This window comes from Tigriopus californicus, chromosome 9, assembly GCF_007210705.1.
Source record: "Tigriopus californicus strain San Diego chromosome 9, Tcal_SD_v2.1, whole genome shotgun sequence".
Lineage (NCBI taxonomy): Eukaryota > Metazoa > Arthropoda > Copepoda > Harpacticoida > Harpacticidae > Tigriopus > Tigriopus californicus.
In genome coordinates this window covers 7,611,099-7,635,244 of record NC_081448.1, presented here as the reverse complement: position 1 = coordinate 7,635,244, position 24,146 = coordinate 7,611,099, and the positions used below count along the sequence as shown (strand labels likewise).

At 44.4% G+C, this 24,146-nt stretch overlaps 2 protein-coding genes and 1 long non-coding RNA gene across 6 annotated transcripts in view; 1 reads left to right on the top strand and 2 right to left on the bottom strand.

The window, feature by feature from the left end:
- Positions 1-24,146, top strand: part of LOC131887015 (inositol 1,4,5-trisphosphate receptor-like) — a 98,132-nt gene that overhangs the window by 50,352 nt on the left and 23,634 nt on the right. For all 4 annotated transcript variants that reach the window (XM_059235500.1, XM_059235503.1, XM_059235502.1 and 1 more), the window contains 9 exons: positions 5,957-6,031; positions 6,128-6,293; positions 6,411-6,776; positions 7,073-7,530; positions 7,811-8,090; positions 8,182-8,439; positions 8,609-8,878; positions 8,957-9,144; positions 9,206-9,945. In XM_059235500.1, coding sequence (XP_059091483.1) covers positions 5,957-6,031; positions 6,128-6,293; positions 6,411-6,776; positions 7,073-7,530; positions 7,811-8,090; positions 8,182-8,439; positions 8,609-8,878; positions 8,957-9,144; positions 9,206-9,945 — 2,801 coding nt within the window. The remainder of the gene's footprint in view (positions 1-5,956; positions 6,032-6,127; positions 6,294-6,410; positions 6,777-7,072; positions 7,531-7,810; positions 8,091-8,181; positions 8,440-8,608; positions 8,879-8,956; positions 9,145-9,205; positions 9,946-24,146) is intronic.
- LOC131887017 (uncharacterized) lies at positions 1,893-3,863 on the bottom strand. Its single transcript, XM_059235505.1, has 3 exons — positions 3,309-3,863; positions 2,998-3,169; positions 1,893-2,888 (listed from the first exon to the last, which is right to left on the bottom strand). Exons 1-3 carry the CDS (start codon positions 3,471-3,473, stop codon positions 2,767-2,769), a joined length of 459 nt encoding a protein of 152 aa, XP_059091488.1. The 5' UTR covers positions 3,474-3,863; the 3' UTR covers positions 1,893-2,766.
- LOC131887018 (uncharacterized) lies at positions 9,024-11,706 on the bottom strand. The gene is made up of 3 exons (XR_009373973.1): positions 10,050-11,706; positions 9,222-9,974; positions 9,024-9,159 (listed from the first exon to the last, which is right to left on the bottom strand). It is a non-coding gene; the product is annotated as an uncharacterized LOC131887018 (long non-coding RNA).

Sequence of the window (24,146 nt, the reverse complement as noted above, 5' to 3'; positions counted from 1 at the left end):
CTTATGCCATTAGAAAACAATGCCTAAAGTGGTTAGATGAGGCAAGCTCAACCACCTATTTTCTTACCACTGTCTGTCCCCAGAGTTTCCACGCAACCAGTGCTGTAGCTGGTTCTTTGTCGCGCACGCTGGTTTTTCATCAGCCTAACTTCCCTTTTGCCCTCTTAGCCCTGCCTTCTTTTTCTTTCTCATCTTTTATCTTTGTTTTACCCATTTCGACCCGTTTCTCTCAAGCACTTAAAGGAAGGTTCCTTAATATTTTTCCAGTATTTTAGATTTGAATTTCGCATATTGCTACCAATGACCATGGAAGCTTTATTGAAAAGACATTCTGAAGGGGCCAGGAACTGTATTGAATGGATGGATGAATGCCAGGCATGGGAAAACTCCATCCTCCATTAATAAGCCTTTCCTAATGGAAGCCTTGATGGCTTGAGTAGTGCTGCCAGATGTGGTGATTTATCACCAAACTGGTGATTTTTCAAGTAATCTTGGGACAAAATTTTGCTTCTGATGATTGGTGATTTACAGCAAAAAGTATCTCGAAATCTGGTGATTTTGAAAAATCCGAAAAATCCAACTTTGGTTGGCTATGGTTGGCTAAAATAGGAAATATTTTTTAAAAAAAAAGTACACATAGGTTTGAAATAGATTGTAAACATTTTACAAACCACCTGCTTACGTTTTCCATCAATCTGAAATAGCTCTTTTATCTTTGCAACTTTTTAAGATACCCTAATTCAAATATTGGAATTACTTCTGTTTGATTAATAAACTTCTCCTTTAAAAATCAGGCAAATCTTGACGTTTTCTCATGATTTTTGTGGTAAATGGTCATGAGGTGGATGGTTACTTTCGGAAAAATTGACTTACCATTACTTTTATGAAACTTGAAAACCTTTCTTTTCTTAACAAAATTGTTCTGCAATACACTGGCTAGGCTCTGGCATTATTGCGTTTTAGCTTTTAAACTGAGATTTATCTTTTTCACAAAATCTTAACAATGTGCAAAATGCTAATCAGTCTAGGAATAAGCATGGACAAGGCAAGATCTGCACACTAGGGATAGCAGGTTCAAATCCCAACGTTGGAAGCACGTGTTGCTTGTTAGGGAAGGCAAAAGCAGCCCTTACAACCTCCAGAACGTGTTGGTGCCTATAGTTTATTTGTAAATTTTTGTGCAAATTCGGTCGATTTTTTTCATGCAAATTTGCTGTCAATAAAGATCATATTAATCTTCAAATTTTGGCCGGCCCTATAAATAACAACAAAGCTCATGAGGTGATTGCATTTTAATATTTGGTTATTTTTCTTTGGAGCTTCAAAAATCTGGTGATGAAACTGGTTATTTTTGGCAAAAGTTAGGTGATAATCGATCCATTTCATCTGGCAGCACTGGGCTTGAGTTAGTTACTACTCGACTGTGGGATGAACCAGTCAAGTGTAGGCAAAACAGACGCAGGCACTAATACTCATGACTTGTTAGATCCGTCTCCTGTAGTCTCAAAGAGAGCAGACGTAGTAGAGAATGCGCTCAAGATTTGCGATATTTATAAACGACAAAGATATAAAAGGCAGAGAAAGGTTGTGATTAGCTCAATCAGAGTGGGGTCCAAAACTTAGGGAGTTTGGCCTTCTCAAGTTCAATGAGAAGGATTGTTCCAAGCAGGGGTGTAGCAATTTTCACCCATGTGCATGAAGTCATTGGGGTACAGATCCCACTGGATGAGAAGTCCTCGTACTTGTGCGCATTCTTGTTGCCTGATGGCAAGTACCACCCGCTGGTCGCCCCCATGGGCTGGAAGGGAAGCGGGGACGTCTACAGCTTGCGTACAGATTTGGCTCTTGAGGATCTGCTAAGAAAGAAAGCGTTAGCTAAAATCGTGGACAATACATGCCTGCAAGCCGTGACATTGCTCGAGCTACTGGAAAGGATTCGTCGTGTCGTCGGCAGGGATGATGCCAGACCCAGAGAAGCTTGAGTCATTGTGGCAGTTCCCCACACCAAAATCCGTTACCAACCTGCGATCCTTTCTTGGGCTGGCAAACCAGCTGGGTGCGTTTGTGCCCGACCTACAGCACTCCACCGTCAAGATGAGGGAGTTGTTGAAGAAATCAACAGCCTGGCTGTGGCTGCTTGAACATGAGGTTGAGTTCGAGAAGACCAAGGACATATTGACCTCCTCAGCGGTCGTCCAACTGTGTGACCCGGCGTTGCACACACAATTGTTGACAGACGCTTCGCGCCTACACGGGTTGGGCTTTGCCCTGATCCAGCGCGAAAGGTCGGTGGATGGACGCGGGAAAATCTGCCTCGTTCAATGTGGCTCATGCGCCTTATCTCCTGCAGGGAAGAACTATGCTACCATTGAGCTGGAATTGAGCGCGATTTGGTTTGCGGTGAAAAGGTGCAAGTACTTTCTACGAGGAATGCCGGAGTTCAAAATTGGTATGGACCACAGATCCCTCTTGGGGATCTTTGAGAAGCCACTAGGGTCGATTAAGAACGCAAGGATTCAGAGGCTGTGCAAAAACTTTGAACAATACTTGTTCGCAATTACGTGGGTTGCGGGAAAAAACCACTTGATCGCCGACGCATTGAGCAGGTTCCCCACCTTTGCGGCGGACCCGTCCTTGGAGGTGACTCTCTGTGTGAGAGTTTTGAAGGATGACCCGGCGTTCTCCATTATTTCCAAGAACATGGATGAAGAGTACTTGCAACTGAGAGGATGCGTTGAACAAAGCCACCTGCTCCCTCGCTCATTGTCACAGTACAGCGACGTCGTCCACGAATTGCGGGTGGAAGACGGAGGCGGACTGGTTCTTCTTGGCAATCAACTGGTTGTCCCACGGCTGGCACGACATCGCATACTCAAGCTGCTCCACCTCTGGAATCCCAAAAACGAGAGTTAGCAAAACAGCTATATTATTGGCCGGATATGCAGAACGAAATAGAGCAGTGGATCCGGCAATGTTCCATGTGCGTGAGAGCCTTACCATCACAGGCAAGCAAGCCGCTACAGTCCGGAATTGACGACGGGAAGGCCCCGATGGAGGCAGTCTCGGTTGACCTTTTGGAGATATAGCGAAGGACCTTGCTCATCATGGTCAACCGGTTTAGCGGATTTCTGTTCGTGGCCAGGATGGCCTCGCTATCCACGGACGCGGTCTGGAAGAGGTTACGGCTATGGTTTAATAAAGTCGGATTTCTGAGCTGGCTACATAGCGACAATGGCCCGCAGTTTTGACAAAGGTTTGCCGTGTTGTGTGCCGAGTTCGGGATTGTGTTCGAGACAAGTTCACCTTACCATCCAAAGAGCAACGGTCAAGCAGAAGCCGCTGTCAAGCAAGTGAAGGGGCTGCTGAAGAAGATGAATGGTAGCAACGACGTTGACTTTCGCGCAGCACTGTTGGAATGGCGGTTGACTCCAACGGCGGACGGGTTTGCCCCCTCCGGATTTTTCGGCAGACATCTGCGCACACAGCTACCATCGGTGAGAACCTTGCAGTTCCAAACACCGGAAGGGTTTGCCAAGGCACGCCGCAGGGGGGGTGAGACGCGAACGGCTGGGGTCACGGGCACGGGCCTCTGGACCCTCGAAGTCCGGGACCTTGTCCACGTCCAACACTCTATAGACAAAGACTGGTCCTTCGGCGCGGGTGTGCTAAGGTCAATCTCCAAATCGGGCCGGTCCTACGTGATTGCCACATCGGCCGGCGAATTTGTCCAAAATAATTTGTCCCGCACCGACGGGAAGCATCTTCGACGATGCCACGAACCTTCCAGACACCATGCCGGAGCCCATATTGCTGCCAAGAAAAAGCACACGAAAAGCAAAGAAAATTGTTCAAGTCCAAGCAGGAATAATGGACACCGTTATGTTTTGATGCGTTTGTCGCGGGAAAACCCGGAGAGAAACAGGAGAGCCATGAGTAATGAACAGTGCGGACTCAACATTTAGGGGGGAGGTGTAGTATTGTTTATATATAACGCTGTATACGCGGCGCCTTATGTGTAACGCACCATACATTTTCTCTCTCTCTCAGCTGATATGAAAAATACACACACACTTGTTCTCGTTTCCATCACGCGATTCTCTTCTTCGTCCTCCGTCCTCATCGAGGCCACGCCTCCATCCTCCACCTTTCTGTAATCAACGGCCAATGTTCATCTTTGAACTTGAACCTAGCCAGACCGACCTTTTTGGCTGGTCTTACTCTAGAGCACGCCGGCTTTTGAGTAATGGTCGACCCTAACTCGAGAACATAATGATCTGACAGATTACTATGCGTCACATGGACATACTGGATCAAATCAGGATCATTGGGAAAAAAACAAGTCACGAACGCTATTTGCTCTGGTGGCTACACCAACATGCTGAGAGAGATTGCGCAAGATCGCAAATTCCGCCAGCTTTTCGAACAACTGAGACGTCGATTTCGAAATGGAAATATACCCATCTGGACTAGCCTCCCACTCTACAACGCTGGCCGGAAAATTGAAGTCCCCTACAAAGAAAACCTTTGAGCAAACTGACTGGTCCAACTCATTTCCTATGAATTTGAGAGCTGACAAGAACGAGCTTGCTGAACAAGAGGGGGGACTATGTATTGTTACAATGGACAGATCAAGACCTTGGAGGTAACAAACTAAGACCTCTACTTCTCCATTCGGCATTTTTACATGACTAATGCGCAGGTCATTTCTAACTTAGAGACATACGCCCCCATGCGGAAAAATGGGATTGTCAGGGCGTACTCTATCACATCGAACTAAATTGAAACCAATCATTGCTACCTCTTCATCTAAGACCCCTGGTCGAAGCCAAGTTTCTGTCATGGAAATGAACGAGACCTTCCTATCTTAAGCTTGTTCCTCAAGAACCTTGATCTTTGTGCTTTCTTTTTTGGAAATAAGACAATGCACTTTCAAATAAAGCCCTTTTATGGGCAGATAGATAACGAAAAAAGTGAAATACGACATGAACATAAAAATAAAAGATATAAGACTACTAGAGATAGGAAGAAATGAAAGCTAAAGAGCAAAAGTGTCTTACCTTAAGCAGCCACGCGACCACTTACACAACTCAACACACTCAGACCGGCCGTTTGAAAAGATCAGGAACAACAAAATGTTGCGACTGCTCTCAAAAAAAGACGGGACTGGATTTAAAGGGCTATTTCCGGCGCCGGGTTTCGAACCCACGACACCAAGGGAGGGGGGTCTTGCCTTGATTGCGCTGCTGCCCTTAGACCGCTCGGCTACACCAGCTCCTAGAAGCAAGTTCTCAGTCTGCCAAGATTTCACTTGGTCGAGATGAAAACGTAAAAGATATACGGAATATAACTGTTCCTTTTAGTAGTACCAAGGATTACATTTCCTGTAGCGGCTAGAACAACCCGTGAAAAACTAAACCAAAAAATAAAAATTAAAGAAGGAGAAATTAAATATATCTCTCATTAATATTTTCAATGCCTCCTAACAGGTATTTAGGGTCAATCCTAGTGACCTTAAAGGCTTAATATGAGTTTTGAGAGCATCTTTAAGCCCTTGTGAATCCATGATAGTTCGAGCAATGAAGTCCGCCTCTCTTGTTTCTTGGGCACCTTCATTGTTCAATTTTTTCCCTCTAAAATTTGTAGAGAATACGTTGGCATTATTAATCCGTTAGCACCTTTTACGTCAGACTTGGACAAAATTTTATGTAGCGTTACAGATCACCCTTACATTCAAGGACTAGCTTGGTCTGCCAACTCAAAGTAGTTGGTAGACCAAATATTATATCAAGCTTAAAAGGTAAAAAATAGACGGATTTATAACCGTTCCTTTTAGTAGTACCGGGAATTACATTCCTTGCAGCGGCTAGAAAAGCTCGCGAAAAACCAACCCAAAATGATAATGATAAGGTGATAATTATGCTTCTGATGCGTTTTTGTACATTGTTTTTGTATATAGGGGTCGTACGAAGACTGGAAGTGGTATCGATTTGGAAGGAATTGGAGCTCAAGCCGAAGGCATCTTTGGTAATGGGTAAGGCCGATTAACCAATCTCTTGTACAGTTTGAAACACTGTTGTACCGGAATACAACGTACGTTTGAAGTGGCCCTTCTTAAAATTTCTTACAGAGAAGAATGTGCTGTACTTGATTTAGACGGAACTGGAGGAAAAACTTTTCTTCGAGTGCTGCTTCATATTGGAATGCATGATTATCCGGCTCTGGTGTCAGGCGCCCTCATGCTCCTCTTCCGACATTTTTCCCAGAGACAAGAGGTTCTCCATGCTTTCAAACAGGTGAGGTTTATTGCATTCCATGGATCGACTCACCGAGCCATACCTGTCTTGGGGGAAATGGAAATGGCTCTAGATATTTTGGTCTGGGCTCATGCTGATTTATGTCGTCTTATTCAGGTGCAATTACTGGTCAGTGATGCAGACGTGAAGTCTTACAAGCAAATCAAGGACGATCTTGATGGCTTGCGATTACTTGTTGAAAAATCAGAGCTTTGGGTGTTCAAACCCAAAGGCAGCGAGGACAAGCCCTCCTCGTCATCGGCGAATGGAATAAAAAAAGAAGACGAACATGAAGCATTATCGAAAGTGATCCCTGGAACCGGTGGGAATTCGGTCTCGGGAGCGTTGGGATGCGGATCTATTTTGAATCACTGGATGGGACAAAACTACACAGTCTTTGATCCCATGGGCTCGCCCATTGATCTGGACTTGGGCCCAACCTTGGATCAGCAGCAAGCAAGAAATTATAAAACAATCCAACAGGTAATAGTGCGCAGGGATGAAAATATATCAATGGCCTTCATGCTGCTTGTACAAAGAAATTCGACTGTATGTACATACGTAATGTATTCGACATGAAGTTCGGGAATGCACGACGCACAGTGTGCTTGGGTTCGCCCGAAAACCTCCTATTTATTTGGTCAACTTCGCCTTCTAGATGAAATAAGCCCTTACATATTAGGAGAAGAGAAATATTGTAATATTTGCATGCACTGCGTCCACGTCCACGGCTTCTGACACCGTTGAAAAATTAAAAAATATAATTTTCTCCCTTTTAGATACTCATACGAATGAATCGCTTATGTGTTCTCAAGACATCAGGTCCGACGTTGTCGTCATCCTTGCCGACAAAACCGAGAAAGCACGAACAGCGTCTTCTTCGAAATATGGGAGCTCATAGCGTGGTCTTGGATCTCTTGGAAATCCCATACGATACCAAAGAGGACATTCGGATGAACGAGCTTATGAGGCTAGCGCACGAGTTCTTGCAAAATTTCTGTTTGGGCAATGCCCAGAATCAAGCACTACTCCACAAGAACATAGAACTATTTTTGAATCCAGGACTCCTTGAGGCTCAGACTATGTGTTCTATTTTTCAAGACAATGCCACTCTTTGTAACGAAGTTAGCGAGAAAGTTATTCAACATTTTGTGCATTCCATTGAGAGCCATGGTAGGCACGTACAATACCTCAAATTTCTCCAAACCATCGTGTGCACAGGAAATCAATTCATAAGGTAACTTCAAATAGTTCCAAGTGGTAAGAAGAAAAGTGTTATCTAACGCGAATCATATGTACTTGTACAAACAGTTTCCTTCATTTCTTGTTTCCTGAGGAGTTTTGAGAAGTCGGTGATCAGCTCAAAGAAACATTAGTTTTCCGTTGAAAAAATGAAAAAGTGCAATTTGATGAAAAAGTCATGTTCTTACTAGATTGATACCTAATAGATGTCAACTTTTATTGTCCAGGAGATGAGCATGGTTTTATGGTGTTTTCTCATATTTTCTTCGACTTAGGCGTTGCCAAGGTTTAGTGATGCAAGAGCTGATTGCCGCGGGTGAAGATGTGCTGGTGTTCTACAACGATCGTGGATCGTTCCGTCTCTTCATGAAGATGATGAACTCTGGTCGTGAACGGATGGATGATGCCTCTCCTCTGCGATATCACATTGAGCTGGTCAAGCTTTTGGCTTGTTGTACAATGGGCAAGCACGTATTCACCGAGATCAAATGTCATTCCCTTCTGCCATTGGACGACATTGTCTCTATGGTTTGCCATGATGACACCATACCAGAGGTTTGTCGCAGTTGAATGTGAAATTGGATGTCTGATCATTGATCATGGATTTCATGGACTTTATTTTTTATGGTGACTCCGCTATCCATAGGTGAAGGATGCCTATGTTAACTTCCTGACTCATTGTTACATCGACACCGAAGTGGAAATGAAGGAGATTTACACGTCTAACCACATGTGGCAGCTATTTGAGAAGTCCTTCCTTCTTGATATGGCGGTGGTGGCCAATGCCACACATGATCGCCAACATGCAGACGTGGCACTAGAAAGATACGTTACTTCCACGGTTATGGACATCGTAACTACTTTCTTCAAGAGTCCCTTTTCGGAGCAGAGTACAGCAATCCAGGTAATTTCAAGTTTCTTGGGACAGTTTCATGAATCTGAAAATTCATGAAAGGACATTAAAGCATTGAAGTCAACAAATATCTAGGGACTTAAAATCATGATACACAAAAAATAATAGAGAGAGATACAACTTTAATTAATTTCCTGATCTTTCTGCGATTTTTCCCCAGAGCCGACAACCAATCTTTATTCAATTACTAAGTGCCACATTTCGGGTCCTCCAATGTTCATGGTTGACAGTGGATCAACGCGCAAATGTTGAAAATTGCATCCGCACCTTATCGGAAGCGGCCAAAACTCGGTCGATCGTCATTCCCCCTGATTTGGAGATGCATGTTAAGGCCATGTTTAACAAAGCCAATGCTTTATCAAGGCACACTACAACTCGATGGATTCAAATGACTAAAGGACAAAAGAGAGACCTTTCGATCCAAAGTCACGTAAGTAACAACGCCTCTTTTTGTGTTTCAAGTGTTTGTGTTTTTGTGTTGACCATTTATTTATTTCCCTACTTGCAGTTAGGGATTCACTTAGATCGCACCATAATTGAAGGTCTGCAGGATATCATCTCAGTTCTTGAAGACCATTTGAAGGCTCTAGTAGAGGCGGAATTATCTGTCCTTGTGGATGTTCTCTATCGGCCCGAGCTCCTCTTTCCTTCGGGAACAGAGCCTCGACGCAAATGTGAAAATGGTGGCTTCATCAGGTGAATATTAAGAATCTTAGAAGAAAAAAAAATATTTGTTCTAACCGAAAACGTATTCCAGACGTTTGATAACTCACACTTCCAAGCTTCTTGAAGAAAAGCAAGACGGTCTTTGCATCAAAATCTTGCAAACGCTTCGAGATATGATGTCACTCGACCCCGATTATGGAGAAAAAGGCGATACTTTAAGAGTAAGCCTCTTGATTCGATATTTTGGCAAGTATCCTTTGCCAAAGCTGAAATCTGTCAACCTAGCGTCTTCTGTCAATGTGATTTCTCATGGTCCGGGAGCCAAGTACATTCAAAGAGCGCAAATGACCTTACACGATGTCCAATGTCACTTGGACAGCCAAGGCGCGTCTTCACTTATTGTGGATCTGGTCATCAAATCCTCCTCTTCCTCACTTTCGATGCCCAAGATATTTAACGAAGTGATCGAGTTAGGCAATTCTTTGCTTGAAGGTGGCAATCAAGAGATTCAACGGAGCCTCTATGACCTCCTCCATTCTGGGGAAGTGAGCCAGAACTTCTTCAAAGTCTTCCATGAAAAGATGAGCGACGCCCAGATCGAAATCAAATCCACTGTGTCTGTCAATACCAATGATATTGCTACACGAACCAGCGAAGATGACAGGCTTAGTAATCCTCGCGATATTCCAAAACCAACATTGTTAAGTCGAGGATCCAAGGGCCCGGGTAGTATTGGAGGACTTATTATGACTGAGGAACTTCGTGAGGAACTCGGTGCAGCGGCTCTGGCCACTCACCAAGCCTACATGGCTTCTCGGGGCACGAATGCAGGTAAGTACAGATCCATTGTTACTATCTACCTACGGTACAGATAGGGCTGTGCATCAGATACCCAGTACAATTAAAAGTAACGGTTATATTTCGTCTAGTTTTACCTTTTAATCTTGATATGATATTTGGTCTACCAACTAATTTGAGGTGGCAGACTGAGCTAGTCCTTCAATGTAGGATTGATATGGCTCTCTAGTAGAAGAGTGCGAGCATGAAAAGCGACGCCTGACGGGCGCAGCCTCTAAGATCCAAGAAGGCAAATTTTATAACAATGGAAAATAATCGGAACCAGTTTTAGGTGACCATGCGTGCTCTAATCCTGCCGATTGTCATGTAGAGTCTTTGTGCGATGGTTTTTTTTCTTGCTTTTCCTTTGAATTTGGAGCAATTCAAGAAATGTTGTCAGATAACAACGGAAAGTCTGAGTAAATCACCCAACTTCAACAGGCGTTGTCAACAAACGGATGTCAGGTTCGTTGTCGGACGAAAAGGATTGCCAGAGAAGACTTCAGCTTAGCGTTGACATAAGATAAAGGTAACTAGCACATTCGATAATATCAAATACACGTAAACCATGATTTGGGCAATTTTCTCATAAACTCAGTGCTAAGTGCTAATTTATTTCACCAATCGGGCCAATCTTGACCAATCTAAAACGGCCTCACTTGAAATTCATTTTTGAAGTTGGGTCATTATCAGAAAACCTTTCTTGAATTGCTCCAAATTCAAACGAAAAAGCAAGAAAAAACTACCGTAACAAGACTCTACATGACATTGCCTCTCCTTGTTGGCGTGATTAGAGCACGCATTGTCACCAAAAACTGGTTCTGATTATTTTCCATTGTTATGAAATTTGGCATCTTGGAGCCTGCGCCCGCCATGCTCGAGTTCCGTCCACCAGCCAGGGGTGAAAGGTCCTGACTTATTGAATTCCCGTGGTGAACGGAAACATGGAACTCCTGACCCAAGCACTAGGTAAAAATACCTTGATAGCTCTCAAAGATGGAGAGCACCTAGTACAAGGGCTTAAATTTCTTAGACCTATCTTAAGGCCTCCGGTTATAACCCTAATCAGGGCATACGAGCAATAGTTCGAGCTTTCTTTATCAGGGCCTCAAACAATCATTAAACGACTAAGGATACAAATCGCTAGCTACCTCTACTCCCCATTGGTCCCAGATCAATCTCGGTTGTCTGGCATACCTGGGCCAATCTTCAAGGCTAACTATCTTGCAAAATGTGGTCACTATCCTAGTCTACTGGGTATCTATCAAACGATGCTGATCTCTACTCTTAGAGTCTAACACCTGATTCTTGCCAAATCAAAGATGAACTTCTATTGCAGTTTCATCTACTTTATTCAATTGCTCTACATGAAAATGACCCTCTACCAATCAGCTGTCTTGCTCGGGTAATGAAAGAAGGGGTAATTGCTTGGCCATGGAAGAGGGAAAACATGCATGGATAGAAACTGGTTTGATGCTACTTTTTGATGAGGGTGAGTCTTGCGTCCAACTGAGATCCACGGCGATGACGTCGGTTCGATGGGATTGAAGGTCCAGAATCGAATTTTTGGTCGACATCTGACCGACAAACCGACTACACGATGGGCAATCCAACAACTTTGTGATTTTCCCAAGATAATAACATACATTATCTTAACATTTTGATAAACACCGTTCCGTGAACTATCGTGTTCATTCCGTACATCATTCATCCATATCATATTAGGATAATGTACTCGATTGTGCACGGAACAGCTCGTACTCCTCTACTAGAGAGCCCTAGGATTGATTAGGGCTCTCTAGCAGAAAAGTACGAGCATTTAAAGCGACCTCTGACGGGCACAGCCTCCAAGATCCAAGAAACTGTCTGTAAATTCGCCCGATGTTGAATACTTATTTTAAAAAAAAAAACTCTGATAAATTTGAACGGTTTCCTATTAAGAACAAACGATTAAATAAATGCTAAGGTAAATAGCAAAGATAAAAAAGATAACTCACAAACATATTGGGCCTCAGATCTTAAAATGGCGAATCATATCGTTATTCAGATCATCCTCATTCCTCTGAAGTTCATTGTCAGCCCCAGCAAAATTGGTCCCATTGTCGGATCGGATTCGAATGACTTGGCCTCGACGGGCAATAAATCATCTGAGGGCCTGAATAAACTTGTCATACACTGTTTCAATATGGTCGACACGGCTCGGCAGACACGAAAATATGAGCTCATGTCGATTTTGAAGACCGCGTCCCCTTGCGGTCTTAAAGGGACCGAGCATATTGATGTTGGGAAATGATCATTCTCTCTTATATAATGTACGTTTCGTAATGTTCTTTTTGGGAGTTGCGATCGGTCTGCCCGCGTAAAAAAACGTTAACTCACGGATGGTACTCCTTTAATAAAAACCTGTGTTAATCTAGTCGAAAATAAAGTTGTCAACGTTAAAGTCCCAAGTTGTGTTCCATCCGACGTCAATCAACAATTGACCCCAGTGTTGGTGAAGGGAGGGGAATTTCCCGTCAATCGATCCCGAGGGAAGTTGGCCATGACTTACTCTTCGGCCTTCCCTTGATAATTTTTGCATAAGACACAAGCTCGGAGAACTTTTTTGATGGATAGTGATAGCGCTCACGTAATTTTACAATCACCGAAGCTTTGCCAATTTGCCCAACTAGAGCATAAGTTGATTGCACAATCGAAGTGGAGACATGACCCTTGCCGATGAGAATGGGATGCCATTGATCGTAGGGGAGGTGGTCGGCCTGGGATAACCGCCCACCCACACGCAGTAACCCAAATTGAAAAAAACGGCTAGCATTTCTTCAATTTAGACTTCTTGGGCAGCGATCGGGAATTCCTTATCAAGGCTAGAGCTGAGACAAATTCTTTGCCTTGTTCCAAGCGCAGGACGGATTGTTCGGCTTCGAGAAGATCATCTAAATGAAGAGTGAGTTTAAAATTCTTCCCTGAAAGTTTGGCCTTGAACTTAAGAAGTCCCACTACCGTTCATCGAAGAACCGTCTAATCAGATATACACCTAAATTCGGACAAAGTGAAATGCTTACTGTCTCTAGAATATTCAAATTTCCTGCCAATAAAAATGAAGGCAGCCAGCTTTAGTGCTTGGCAACACAAGAACTTCCCTTAGAAGTGCTTCCATGGTCTCAAAAAATGAGATGTGAAAAAGTCAACCGCGACCAAATTATCGCACTCTTTCGTGGAGGTATGGCTATGGGGGATTGCCTGCTATTTGAATGTGTTGTGGCTCGTTCTACAGTTTATAAAATCGTGAAAAACTTTCAACTTGCTGGCAAAACATCCAGGAAAACCCATGTCCGTGAAAAGAGTGCAAGGAACAAAGGGAAGGTGAAGAGAGTCCAAGAAAAGATCCGCCGTAACCGGGCTAGGTCTATCCGCAAGCTCGCCAAAGAAGAAACCACAAGTCGCATGAAAATGTGGAGATTGGTCCGAAGAGACCTGGGGATGTATCCTTACAAGAAGAAATAAAAACAGCTCATGTATGAGGACATCAGAACCAAACGTTTGGCCAGGAGCAAGAAAATTCGGGCAGAAATGAGTCACAACACAGAAAAGCCGATTTTGTGGACGAACGAGAATCTCTTTACCATTCAGGCCGTTCATAACCATCAAAACAACAGGGTACTTGCCCACAACAAAAATGAAAAACGAAGGGCCTCCAACCGTCAGAAACCTCAATCAGTGATGGTCTTTTTTTTTCACGGACACCTTTACCGCCACCGGGATTGGAATCCCAGCAGTTCAAGACGAGAAGATTATTCATTTTACTTGACTTTTATTTATATATATTATTCAATCGACCAACGAATTGGAGTTGGCTGATCTGGCTAATCAATGAATATAAGGTTGATCATGAATTTTAGTCAAAAAACTTGTTTAAGTCTGACTTAAATCCTGCTACTGGATCAACGACTACATAAGCCCCACGAATATTTGAGGGCAGCAAATTGAACAATGAAGCAGCCCGAGAAAGAAGAGAGTTGGACTTCATTGTTTTAACTAGCCTGAATTCTCGAGGGCTTGAGCGTGCTCTCAAAGCGCACATTAAGCCTCTACGGTCACTACAATTGACCCTAAATCCTGTGTGTCCTTACCTTCATCATCTAATAGTGGAGTGTCTAATGGCGTCGAGCCAAAGGTCATTGAGCGAAATTTCATTCCATTCAGTGCCATGTTACTCGCAGCAACCCAGGAGTAGATTTGGTCTAAGACCTCTAACAGACAATCAGAGTTCTGACCATTCCTACCAGCTACCAATTTTGTATCATCAGCATAAGAAGAGATACTGACATTACTACTACCAAGCTTCTGAAGCGGACAATGAAGATGATGAAAAGGAGAGGACCCAAAATGGAGCCCTGAGGGACGCCCGACTTGACATCATGTATGTCGCTTAGGGATACCTCAACCTTAACTAATTGTTTCCTACCATAAATGAAACTTCTTAGCCAATTGAGAACCTTGCCTTGTATTCCAATCTCATGGAGCCTTTTAACTAAAAGGCCATGATCTACCTTGTCAAAGTCGAGATAAACTACATCGACTGATTCATGGCTCTCCAGTCCCTCAATAACCTGCTCTATATGCCACAACCAAATTGACGGAGTATAACTCAGAAGTTGCACCTGTACTCAGCTCCATAGACTTTTCAACTCGTCTATGCTGGCTCACTGATGTATGCTATGTACTTCCCCAGGTCCTCTTGACTCGGCACGGCTTCCTGGGTCCCGACTCCAATCGTTGGCTTTCAGTGCTCTATCTCAAAATTGATTGACTCGACTTCCAGCACGTCTAGCAAAATTGTCCTTGATTCAACTACCAGCAAAAGAGCTTCAAGTTGGGAGTTGCNCTCGACTTCCAGCACGTCTAGCAAAATTGTCCTTGATTCAACTACCAGCAAAAGAGCTTCAAGTTGGGAGTTGCTATCACTTTCAATGTTCAGCGGTCACTCTGTTCTCCTCCAGAACCAAAATCTGACTTGTCTCCGCGAGCTCCAAATTGTGACTTGTCTCCCCGAGATCCAAAATGTGACTTCTTCGGAGAGGTTCAAAAAGCTGACTTCTCTCCTGGAGAATAAAAATGTGACTGTGCTCTCCTCGAGCACGAAAATGTGACTTGTCTCCTCGAGATCCAAAATGTTTTTGCCAATCTCAAGCAAAGACATCATAACGAGGGAACACTGTCTGCAATATCCTCATTTGGCTGATGTCCCTTTTGCTCATGTCAATGCTAAGGTCGGTCTGATGTTGGGTGCAAACGTACCGGAAGCTTTCAAGCCCGTGGAAGTGATCAGTGGAAAGGAAGGAGATCCTTACGCGTCGCGCCACAAATTGGGATGGGCAGTTAACCGTCCTCTTGGAAAGGGAAAATCAAGTAGTCGAGTCGCCGTCAATTGCAACCAAGTGGAATAGGAATGCATTGAGAAAAAGCTCAAAAAGATGCTCTCCGCTAATTTCTCTGAATGTGGCGAGGACGGTTTGGATCCCTCGATTGAAGACAAAGTCTGGCTAACAAAAGTACAAACCTCGAACCTTCGAGATGGAGACGGGCATTATTGTATTGATCTGCCGTTCTGGCACGTCCCAACATCATTCCCGGATAACCTTTCACAGGCTCTCAACTGGTTAACTGGAATTAAGAAACGTCTACTCAGAGATCCACAGTTCAAATCAGATTATGTCCAATTTATGTGCATGATGTTGGACCAAGGATTTGCTTAAGAAGTGCCTCCGGAAGATTAGACCAAGATGAATAGATGGTGTTTACCACAAACAAAAGCTAGAAATCAGAGTTGTTTTCAACTGCTCATTGAAATATGCTGGGGTGTCATTGCATGATACGCTGATTTCGGGTCCCAACTTCATTTTCTTCTTCCTCCTGGGAACCAGAGTGCAAAAGGTAATCTACCTTCCATGGAAGGATGATTGCCCGGGTTATCGTCATTGAGGTTGTAAGGCTCCTGGGGCGATAGTCTAAGAGGTTGTAAGGCTCCCAGACCCCCTTGCATAGCTCTTTCGTGATTCGGAAAAAAGATAAAACCGAATAAAAGTGGACTGTATATGCGAACCCCAATTCCTTGGGCTTATTTTCTTGCATTTTTTGATGCTGTCATTATGTAGAATTCAAGCCTCCTGCTAATTCTCTATAGTGACCTTTCCGGCGTCTCTTTTTTCTCAAGCTTCTATTCGACGGAACTTTCGCATCCTGTCCATGTTCCTTATTAATTTCAGCTTGAGAAACAGGTTCCACAATCACGACCTTTGTGTTCCCTGGATCCATCTCCTCCTCCTCCTTCGTTCCATCAAGGCAGGGTCGGCTTCGATCAGGAGGTTGGAGCACCTCCCCCGGCGGGCCCTCCGAGGTTGGGTCCGTCTAAATCTGATCTAGGCTTCCAGCATGTCCTATCCATTGCGGGGATTCAGATTCGACTTTTTCTATGTCATGACAATGTGGTTCCAAGCGCGCAATTTGTCTTACAGTCCTTTCGAGGACTTGACCGTTGGGTTTGCGAACTGTCACAACAACGACTTCACCGTCAAGGTTTTTCCGTATATTCTCAATTCGTGCCATCTGCCACGAGTTTTTTTTAGAATGTTTCTGGCTTTAATATGACCACATCCCCAATTTGGAGATTTGAGGGTTTGTGTTTGGTCCATTTTTTGCTAATACTTGGCTCCTGCAGGTATTGATTCAACCACTGCCCCCAAAAAGGCTCATCACTCTCTTCCTAGAGATCCAAACATCTGCGTAATCTGATTGTTCCACATTTTGCTCATTCTGTGGCACAAATTCATTCATTGGACGGCCGTAGACCAAGAGGTTTGGAGTAATTATTGTCCATTCCGTGCAATCCTGGTGGGTCGTTCCTAGTGGTCGGTCATTAATAATGCATTTCAATTCTACCAATAGTGTTTGCAAGGCTTTTAATGGCAAAAGCTCTTTTTGCAAAGCAATTCGCAATTGGCGTTTGAAAATACCGATCATCCTCTCCGTTACACCATTCGTCCACGGAGCTTCTGGGGTACTGAACCGCCATTCAATGGTCGATTCCCCATGGTATTTGTGTCCTGTGATTTCTTCAAAATCTTTGCTTGCTAGTAATTCTTGAAAATGGCTGTCTGCCGCCTTGAAGTAACTAGCGTTGTCCGAATAAATAACAGACGGTTTTCCACAATGACCAATAAAACGACGGAAAGCGTCCAAGAGATCACGGGTAGTGCAAGAATCTACTGTTTCAATATGAATTGCTCTCGAGTGTAGGCATGTAAATAAGACAATCCATACCTTGAAAGTCTTTGGGTGGATGCATTTTTTCTGCAATTCTTGCATCTTTCGCTGTTTTTGTACGGTGTTGAGATGCTTGAAAGCTTCTCCTGAGTTGACAACCCCATTAATTTCTGTAGCACATTCGTGTTTGCATAACAAAGGTCCCATGTAATCAATACTGACGTTGATCCATGGTTTTGGTTTATCTATTCTCAGGGCTGGTAATGGAGACATTCATGGTGAGGAATACGCAATGTATCGACACCTAGGGACCTTGCAGGTTCGAACAACTTTTTTAGTGTAGTTGAAACTACCCAAAACCCAATGTTTTTGCCGAATTAATTCAAATGTTTGTCGTTGGCGTATATGCATACGCGACTGATGCACATGCAGGATCATTTTCTCTGCAATTTTTCCTTTAGGGAGAATCATTGGCGATTTGAAGCTATGAGTCAAAGACGAGGCCAAATGTATTCTGGTTTCTAGCCGAATGGCTTGATCTCCTTCATCGCAAAAAACAGGGAGGTCTTTCAACGGAGATGTCTTGGGCAACCTAACAAAGCGTTTTGGCCTTTGCTTTTTGAGAAGTTTCATTTCCTGGTTGAAGGATTTTTCTTGGGCGTATCGTGTAAGGATCAATTCTGCCCAATCGAGCTCTACCTTGCTAACGTGTGCAAAATCCTGAAATGATTCGCCTTCACTTCTATTTTTGATCCTCCTTGCTCTGCGTTTAATCCGAACGAGCACTTTGACCATTTTCATCCAAGTGGCGGAGTTCTCAACTAAATTGTCCAAAAAATCAAGCAAGACCCGTCTGGTCTTCCTTTGAAGACGATTGCTTGCTTCTGATATCTTCCTTGCTTAGATACTCCATTGCAGTTTGTTGGGCAAGGTACAACTGTGATTCTTTCTCCGGTGTTTTTTCTTCCTTAGAAAGGGAGGAATCCGAATTTCTCACTTTCATGGCAACAACCGGCTGTTTGGGCCACTCTGACTTGGTTTTAACCAAGAACTCTGGACCTTGAGTCCAGAAATCGTGCACCTTTTTTAGATCCTTGAGGCTGCTTCCCCTACTCGGTAAATCAGCGGGATTTAATTTCCCTGGGCAAAACCGAATTTCGGAGCTTTGGGAGTTATCGAGAATTTTGACAATCCTTCTCTCTTTCCAGACCTTACAAAAGCCTTTCCCCCTTTGCGTTCTTTGTAAATTTAACAGGGAGTCTGTGAAATACATGATGTTTTTCTTGACCAGATTTGGTTTATATGCGTCTTGCAAATACATGCCCATATTAACCGCCATCAGTAGACCAATCAATTCTGCTCTAGCAATAGTAAGAACATCTTTAATTTCCGCCCCTTTTCGCAAATTCTTTGGCATGAGCGAACTCTTCGAAAAAACTAATTGAGAGCTGCTCCCCCCCTTGGCGTCATCCGAGATGAGGTAAGCGGCCACTCCCATGCCCAACGTGCTAGCATCACTGAATATGGCCACGTGTCTGATGGGACCTCCGGTCCATCGTGGGAAAGAGAACTGCTTCAGCAGGGGAATCTGTTCTAGCCATTCTTTGAACAGGCTCACGGCTTTAATTGCGATAGGGTCTGGAGTCTCTGAACCATCCCCGTTCTTGACGGTTTTCATGAGAAGATTATCATCCCATCCAGCTTTGTCAGCCCAAAGCATAGGCAGTATGCGCTTGTAGCGCATAATGAACGGAGAGACATAACCTTGCGTGTCAAATACTTGGCTGGCCAACGCCACTACGTTTCGCCGAGTTATTTTTGGCGAGCTGGGGTCAAATTGCTCGAATTTTTCATCAAGATCGAATTGAAACCGGTCCGTTTCGTAGTTTAAGTTAAGCCCTAATATTGACACTGTTGGAGATCGATCAACTTGCTCTTCCTTCAATGCATCCAAGATTCTGGGGTCGTTGGCCGATATCTTGTGGCCAACAAATCCGCCACTCTCTAGGATAATAAGGATTTGTGAGATTAATTGAATCATAGCCGATGTCGTTGGTGCAACTATTAAAATATCATCCATATAAGTCTTCGTTAAGATTGTGTGCACCGCCTCTGGGAAGTCTTTTTCCCATTTTCTCGCCGTTTCGTTCAAGCATGACATAGCTAGAAATGGGCTACACACGCAACCAACCGGCAATCGGGTAAACCGATACACCTCTGGATGGGATTGACTGGGAGGTGCCCACACATACCGAAGCATATCTCTATCCGATTCCCTATGTAATCTCACGGACAAGAACATTTTTCTTATGTCAATAGGGGCAACGTATTGCTCCGTTTTCGAATGCAAAATGAGCTGCATGATTTGAGGGAGCATGTTGGGACCTTGTCTCAACAGTTTGTTGAGAGTCCGTGATTTGTCCTTCTGGTCGGGCAAAGAGGCGTTCAACACGATCCGGCACTTTGTTGTTGCCTTGTTCGGCCGAATCACCGGATGACTTGTCATCATATAACTTGGATGATGGTTGTGGTTCAAGCGATCCGGAGGGACCAACTCTGAAAACCCCATCTCGTGGAATTCATCATAAGCCCTTTTCACCAACTCTACATGTTCCGGTTGGACTCTGCTTAGAACCTTCTGCCACATTGCCACCGCTCTAGCGTGATTGCTACTGAGAGTTCAACCTTTTGGCAATGGGTCTTTCCATGGCAGCTCGACTGACCAACATTTTTCGGATTCATGGAATCTGCTTGTTTCGCTAAAATGCTCCTCTGCTTTCAGCTCTGATTCTGTTTTATTGGAAATGTCTGGCTCTGTCTGTCTCTGTCTCTCCGGACCAAAATTTGCCGAAATCAAACTGTTCAGCAACATTTTGATACATCATTTCCAAGTCGAAATTCATGTGATCAGCCTCGGCGCACAGAAGCACTTTCCCATGACCCTTGATTCCTTCTACAGCTCCTCGGAGCATCCAACTTGTTTTTTTTCGCGGAAGGAATGGCTGGATTGGGTGAGACCCTTTGGTCTTCAAGCATCAATTGAGAATAGGAAGGTTCTGAGAGCAGAACTTCTATGGGACGCCGTTGAAGCCTGGGGTACGTTTCAGTAAATGAAATGTCCCTTAAATGGGGAAACATCCTCGGATTCATTGGGATGGGTTGGAATGGTTCTCCAATTGCTTCAATCGTCGTGGCTCTTATTGGTCGCGAAACAAATGACTTGTCCAGGCTAATCAGCCCGAATGTCACTTCCTGCTGTAATGAAGTGATAGTTTCGTTGCCCGCGACGTTCATGACAAACGTTACTACATTTCCTTACAGTTGAGCTCTGCTAGCTGTTTTAGCAGACACCAAACTGACATTTGCTCCAGAGTCGCTTAACACTCTAACTTTCAGAGTTTGTAGCGTATCTAAATTCAAAAGATAACATACTAGTGTCCCCGAAATACCGTGGTACTTCAAGCCACTTGATGGCTCGTTTCTGTCAAGATAAGAAATGGAATGAATGGAACAAACCCCTCCCCCCCTTTGGGACACGATTCGCAATTTTCTGGAAAACGATTAGACCCATGGGTTTTATTCAAATCAATCGATTTGTTCTTGTCAGGTTTATTTCTCATAGATTTTTCCTTGGCCTTTTGCTAACTCTTCTTAGCCAGGGAATCCATCATGGTCTTCATGTCTCTGGCCCACTTGGGCATTGGCGCATCCGTGGCTTCAATGGCTTCCCGTTTAGGACCTCTTCTCCCATTTGTTCTTGGCTTCAAGATAGTGGCTTCTATGGGAGCCGTCCGGAACTTGTTACGGGGTCACATGAGCTTGTGATGTGCCACCTCATACTCTTTCCCCACACAAAAGCGACACACCACTTGACAATGATGACCTGGCTGGAAGGGATGGGCACATTTGATGCATCAGCTCTTGTCATAGCAAATTGTCTTCCACTCTCTCAGTGACATAGTCACTATGTCACTAGAGATAGGAAGAAATGAAAGCTAAAGAACAAAAGTGTCTTACCTTAAGCAGCCACGCGACTACTTACACAACACAACACACTCAGACCGGTCGTTTGAAAGTATCAGGAACAACAAAATGTTGCGACTGCTCTCAACAAAAGACGGGACCGAACTGAAGATCTCCAGGATGATCAAGTCGTCGTTGTTGATGATCTTCTGGATCCCAATATGTTTGGTGACGGGCAGGCGGACGAACCTGAACAGAATGTGCCAAGGGTACGCGAGTGTAACATTCGTAGTATGTGGTCACCCCTGCGTGACACCCAGTGCTCAAGTTGAAACCATCGCCGCCAACCATTTCATCAGACACGAGATTCCGGGAGTTGACCGGAATCTCTTGAGGCGTGCGGACAAGCGGAGTACGAGAAATATAAGATTTAGAGTCATGACTATGTGCTTATATTGAGCAAATATAGGGCACTTCGCTGCCGTATGCCGGTCGGGGGGAGGACCAGGCTATCCCCCACCAGCCCAGGTCAATGCGACGGGCACTAACCTGATCCCTCTGCAGGGCCCAGAAACAGACGAGGACCCTTCCGTTATGTACTATAACGTCCTGGCCATCATGAACTCCAATGACAGAGTGCGGGCGCCCCCAGCAATGGCGGCCTTCCTCAGAGTCGGCGAATCCTCCATCCAAGCTATTGTCGATACGGGCGCACAAGCCAATGTGGCACCCCTACGCCTAATCCACCCAGACGACGTCCCACGGCTCCAACCAACGTCAGTGACCGTGAGACCATTCGGGAGTGGAGAGATCACCCCGTGTGGTATACTGCACACGGATACAACATGGAAGGATTCCACAATCTCAGCACGTTGGATTGTGATTGACGACGCAACCCTCCCCAGACAGGCCGACCCAATAATATCTCGCTCCTTAGCCCAGGCCCTTGGACTGGCCGTCTTGCATGACGATCTGATTCCCTATTGTAAGCGTGACCACCCCGGTAATAAAACCACCATGCCCCACTATTCAAACCCTAACAATAATGCCGGCACATATGGGGTGGGGGTGGACCCAACCGATCAGAGCAGAGAGTTCGATCCAGGGACCACAGCATACATGGAAAACCCCAAATTCCGGCAATGTTTCGAAGGCCTTGGCTGCCTCAAGGACCATCAGGTGCGGCTCTTCCTCAAACCCGACGCCAAACCATATGTGGCTCCACCTCGGAACCCTGCCCTCTACTTCGAAGCTCAAATTAGCAAGGCAATAGGAGACATGCTCGCAAACGGGGTCATCGAACAACACCAAGGTCCCGCCGACTGGGTAGCGAACATAGCGGTGGCTTTCAAGGACGACGGGGCCCTGCGAATCCCAGTGGACCTACGCGGCCTCAACGCTGAGATAAGGGACACCAGGGTGCCCATCCCAACGCCCGAAATCATAAAAGCAAAACTAGCGGGATGCAAGATATTCTCTAAGCTGGATTTCACCCAATCCTTCCACCAACTCCAACTCCACCCTGACTCCCGTGAACTCACTGTTTTTCGGTCTGGGGGTAAGCTATACCGCTACAAGCGGGTCTCCATGGGCTTGAAACCAACCATCGCCATTAGCTCATGCTTTGTCGACAGACTTTGCTACAGCGAAAACGAAAATCAGGCCAAAATGCAACGTCTAATAGTGTCTCCAACACACTCAACTGCTCTGGCAAGTATGTATTTCGAGAGGCAATTTACAGCCAATTGTACCCTCTTTAATTTCTTGAATCGATTCAACCCTCCTCCTTCCTTAGATTATCATTCCTTCGTGTGATTCGTTGTCAATGCCCCGAAGTTGAAACCACGCCGTCATGCCTGGAAAACCCCAAAGTGGTTGAAGTGGTGGGTTGTCTGTTCCATTGAAATCCGGTCAAAAAACGGAGCCTGAGATTGTCCAAAGACGTCAAAGGATACGCGGCTGATCTTCTGAAGTCTGGACTTCAACCGGAAGTAATTTTGACTCAATATTTTCCCCTCGGAGAAGAAGACGATTCCACCCGACCAATCACTTGATCGAATTTGTTTCGGATTGGCCAAGCAGCCGTTTTGCTGGGTAAGGTTTTTTCCTAAGGAAGACTATTACCCGTCCGAAAGAGGGACAAGCTTTTGTACTATTATTTCTAAACAACCAAAACTTTGACGACTTTCATGAGAGAAAATCAAAACAAATACTAGAATGCATTAGAGCAAGCATCATTTCAAAGAATTACCGACTTCCAAAAATTTAGCACTTCGTTTAATATTTATGGCAAAAATACTACAATTAAATTAATGCCTTAAAAGCTTTTTATTGCAATTGTTTACTCATTGTAAGGCTTCCTTCATTGCGTTTGAGTTATGACAATGATGATACAATGAGAGATAAGAAATTTGCTGAAAAATGCATTTTTTAATAACAAAACCAGGTTTTTATCCGGATTGTTTGCAACCCTACTTTTTTGTGGGTGTTAAAAATTAGTAGCAGTGGGTGACATTTGCGTGTTATTAGCAATTTTAATCCCCTAACAACTGATTATATTTTTCATTGAAGATATGTGGAATTTATTTTTGCTGTTTGCTTGAAAATAAATAGTGCTCTTTTCAATTTTTGAAATGCAGATTATTTCAGTGTTAAAGCCACGGCAGTGGCAGGAAACACATATTTGTATTAAAAATCTATTTCATATTGTTTCGATGTGTAGTTGAAGAAGTGTTAGAGGTGGGCATACCCTAACGGATGTTTTGTGTATGCCTGTCTTTTGAAAGGGAGCATTCAGCTGGATGGACATAATACAGGAACGTGGGGAAAAGTACACTAGGTGTGGTGGACTAAAGGACCAGACAGCCGGTGGGCGAGGAGGGCAGAGCTGTTGGTCTAGTCCGCGAATAATGAGGATATCATGGAAACAACGCTGCAGCCGTTCGTGATGAGGGTCATGGGGGAGCTCT

Coding starts and splice junctions, on each gene's coding strand:
- LOC131887017 (XM_059235505.1), bottom strand. CDS start 3,473: ATGTCTGCCGAAAAATCCGGAGGGGGCAAACCCGTCCGCCGTTGGAGT. Junction 3,170..3,308: donor TGACCGTTGCTCTTTGGATG/GTAAGGTGAACT, acceptor AACCTCTTCCAG/ACCGCGTCCGTGGATAGCGA. Junction 2,889..2,997: donor CGGCTTGCTTGCCTGTGATG/GTAAGGCTCTCA, acceptor TTGGGATTCCAG/AGGTGGAGCAGCTTGAGTAT.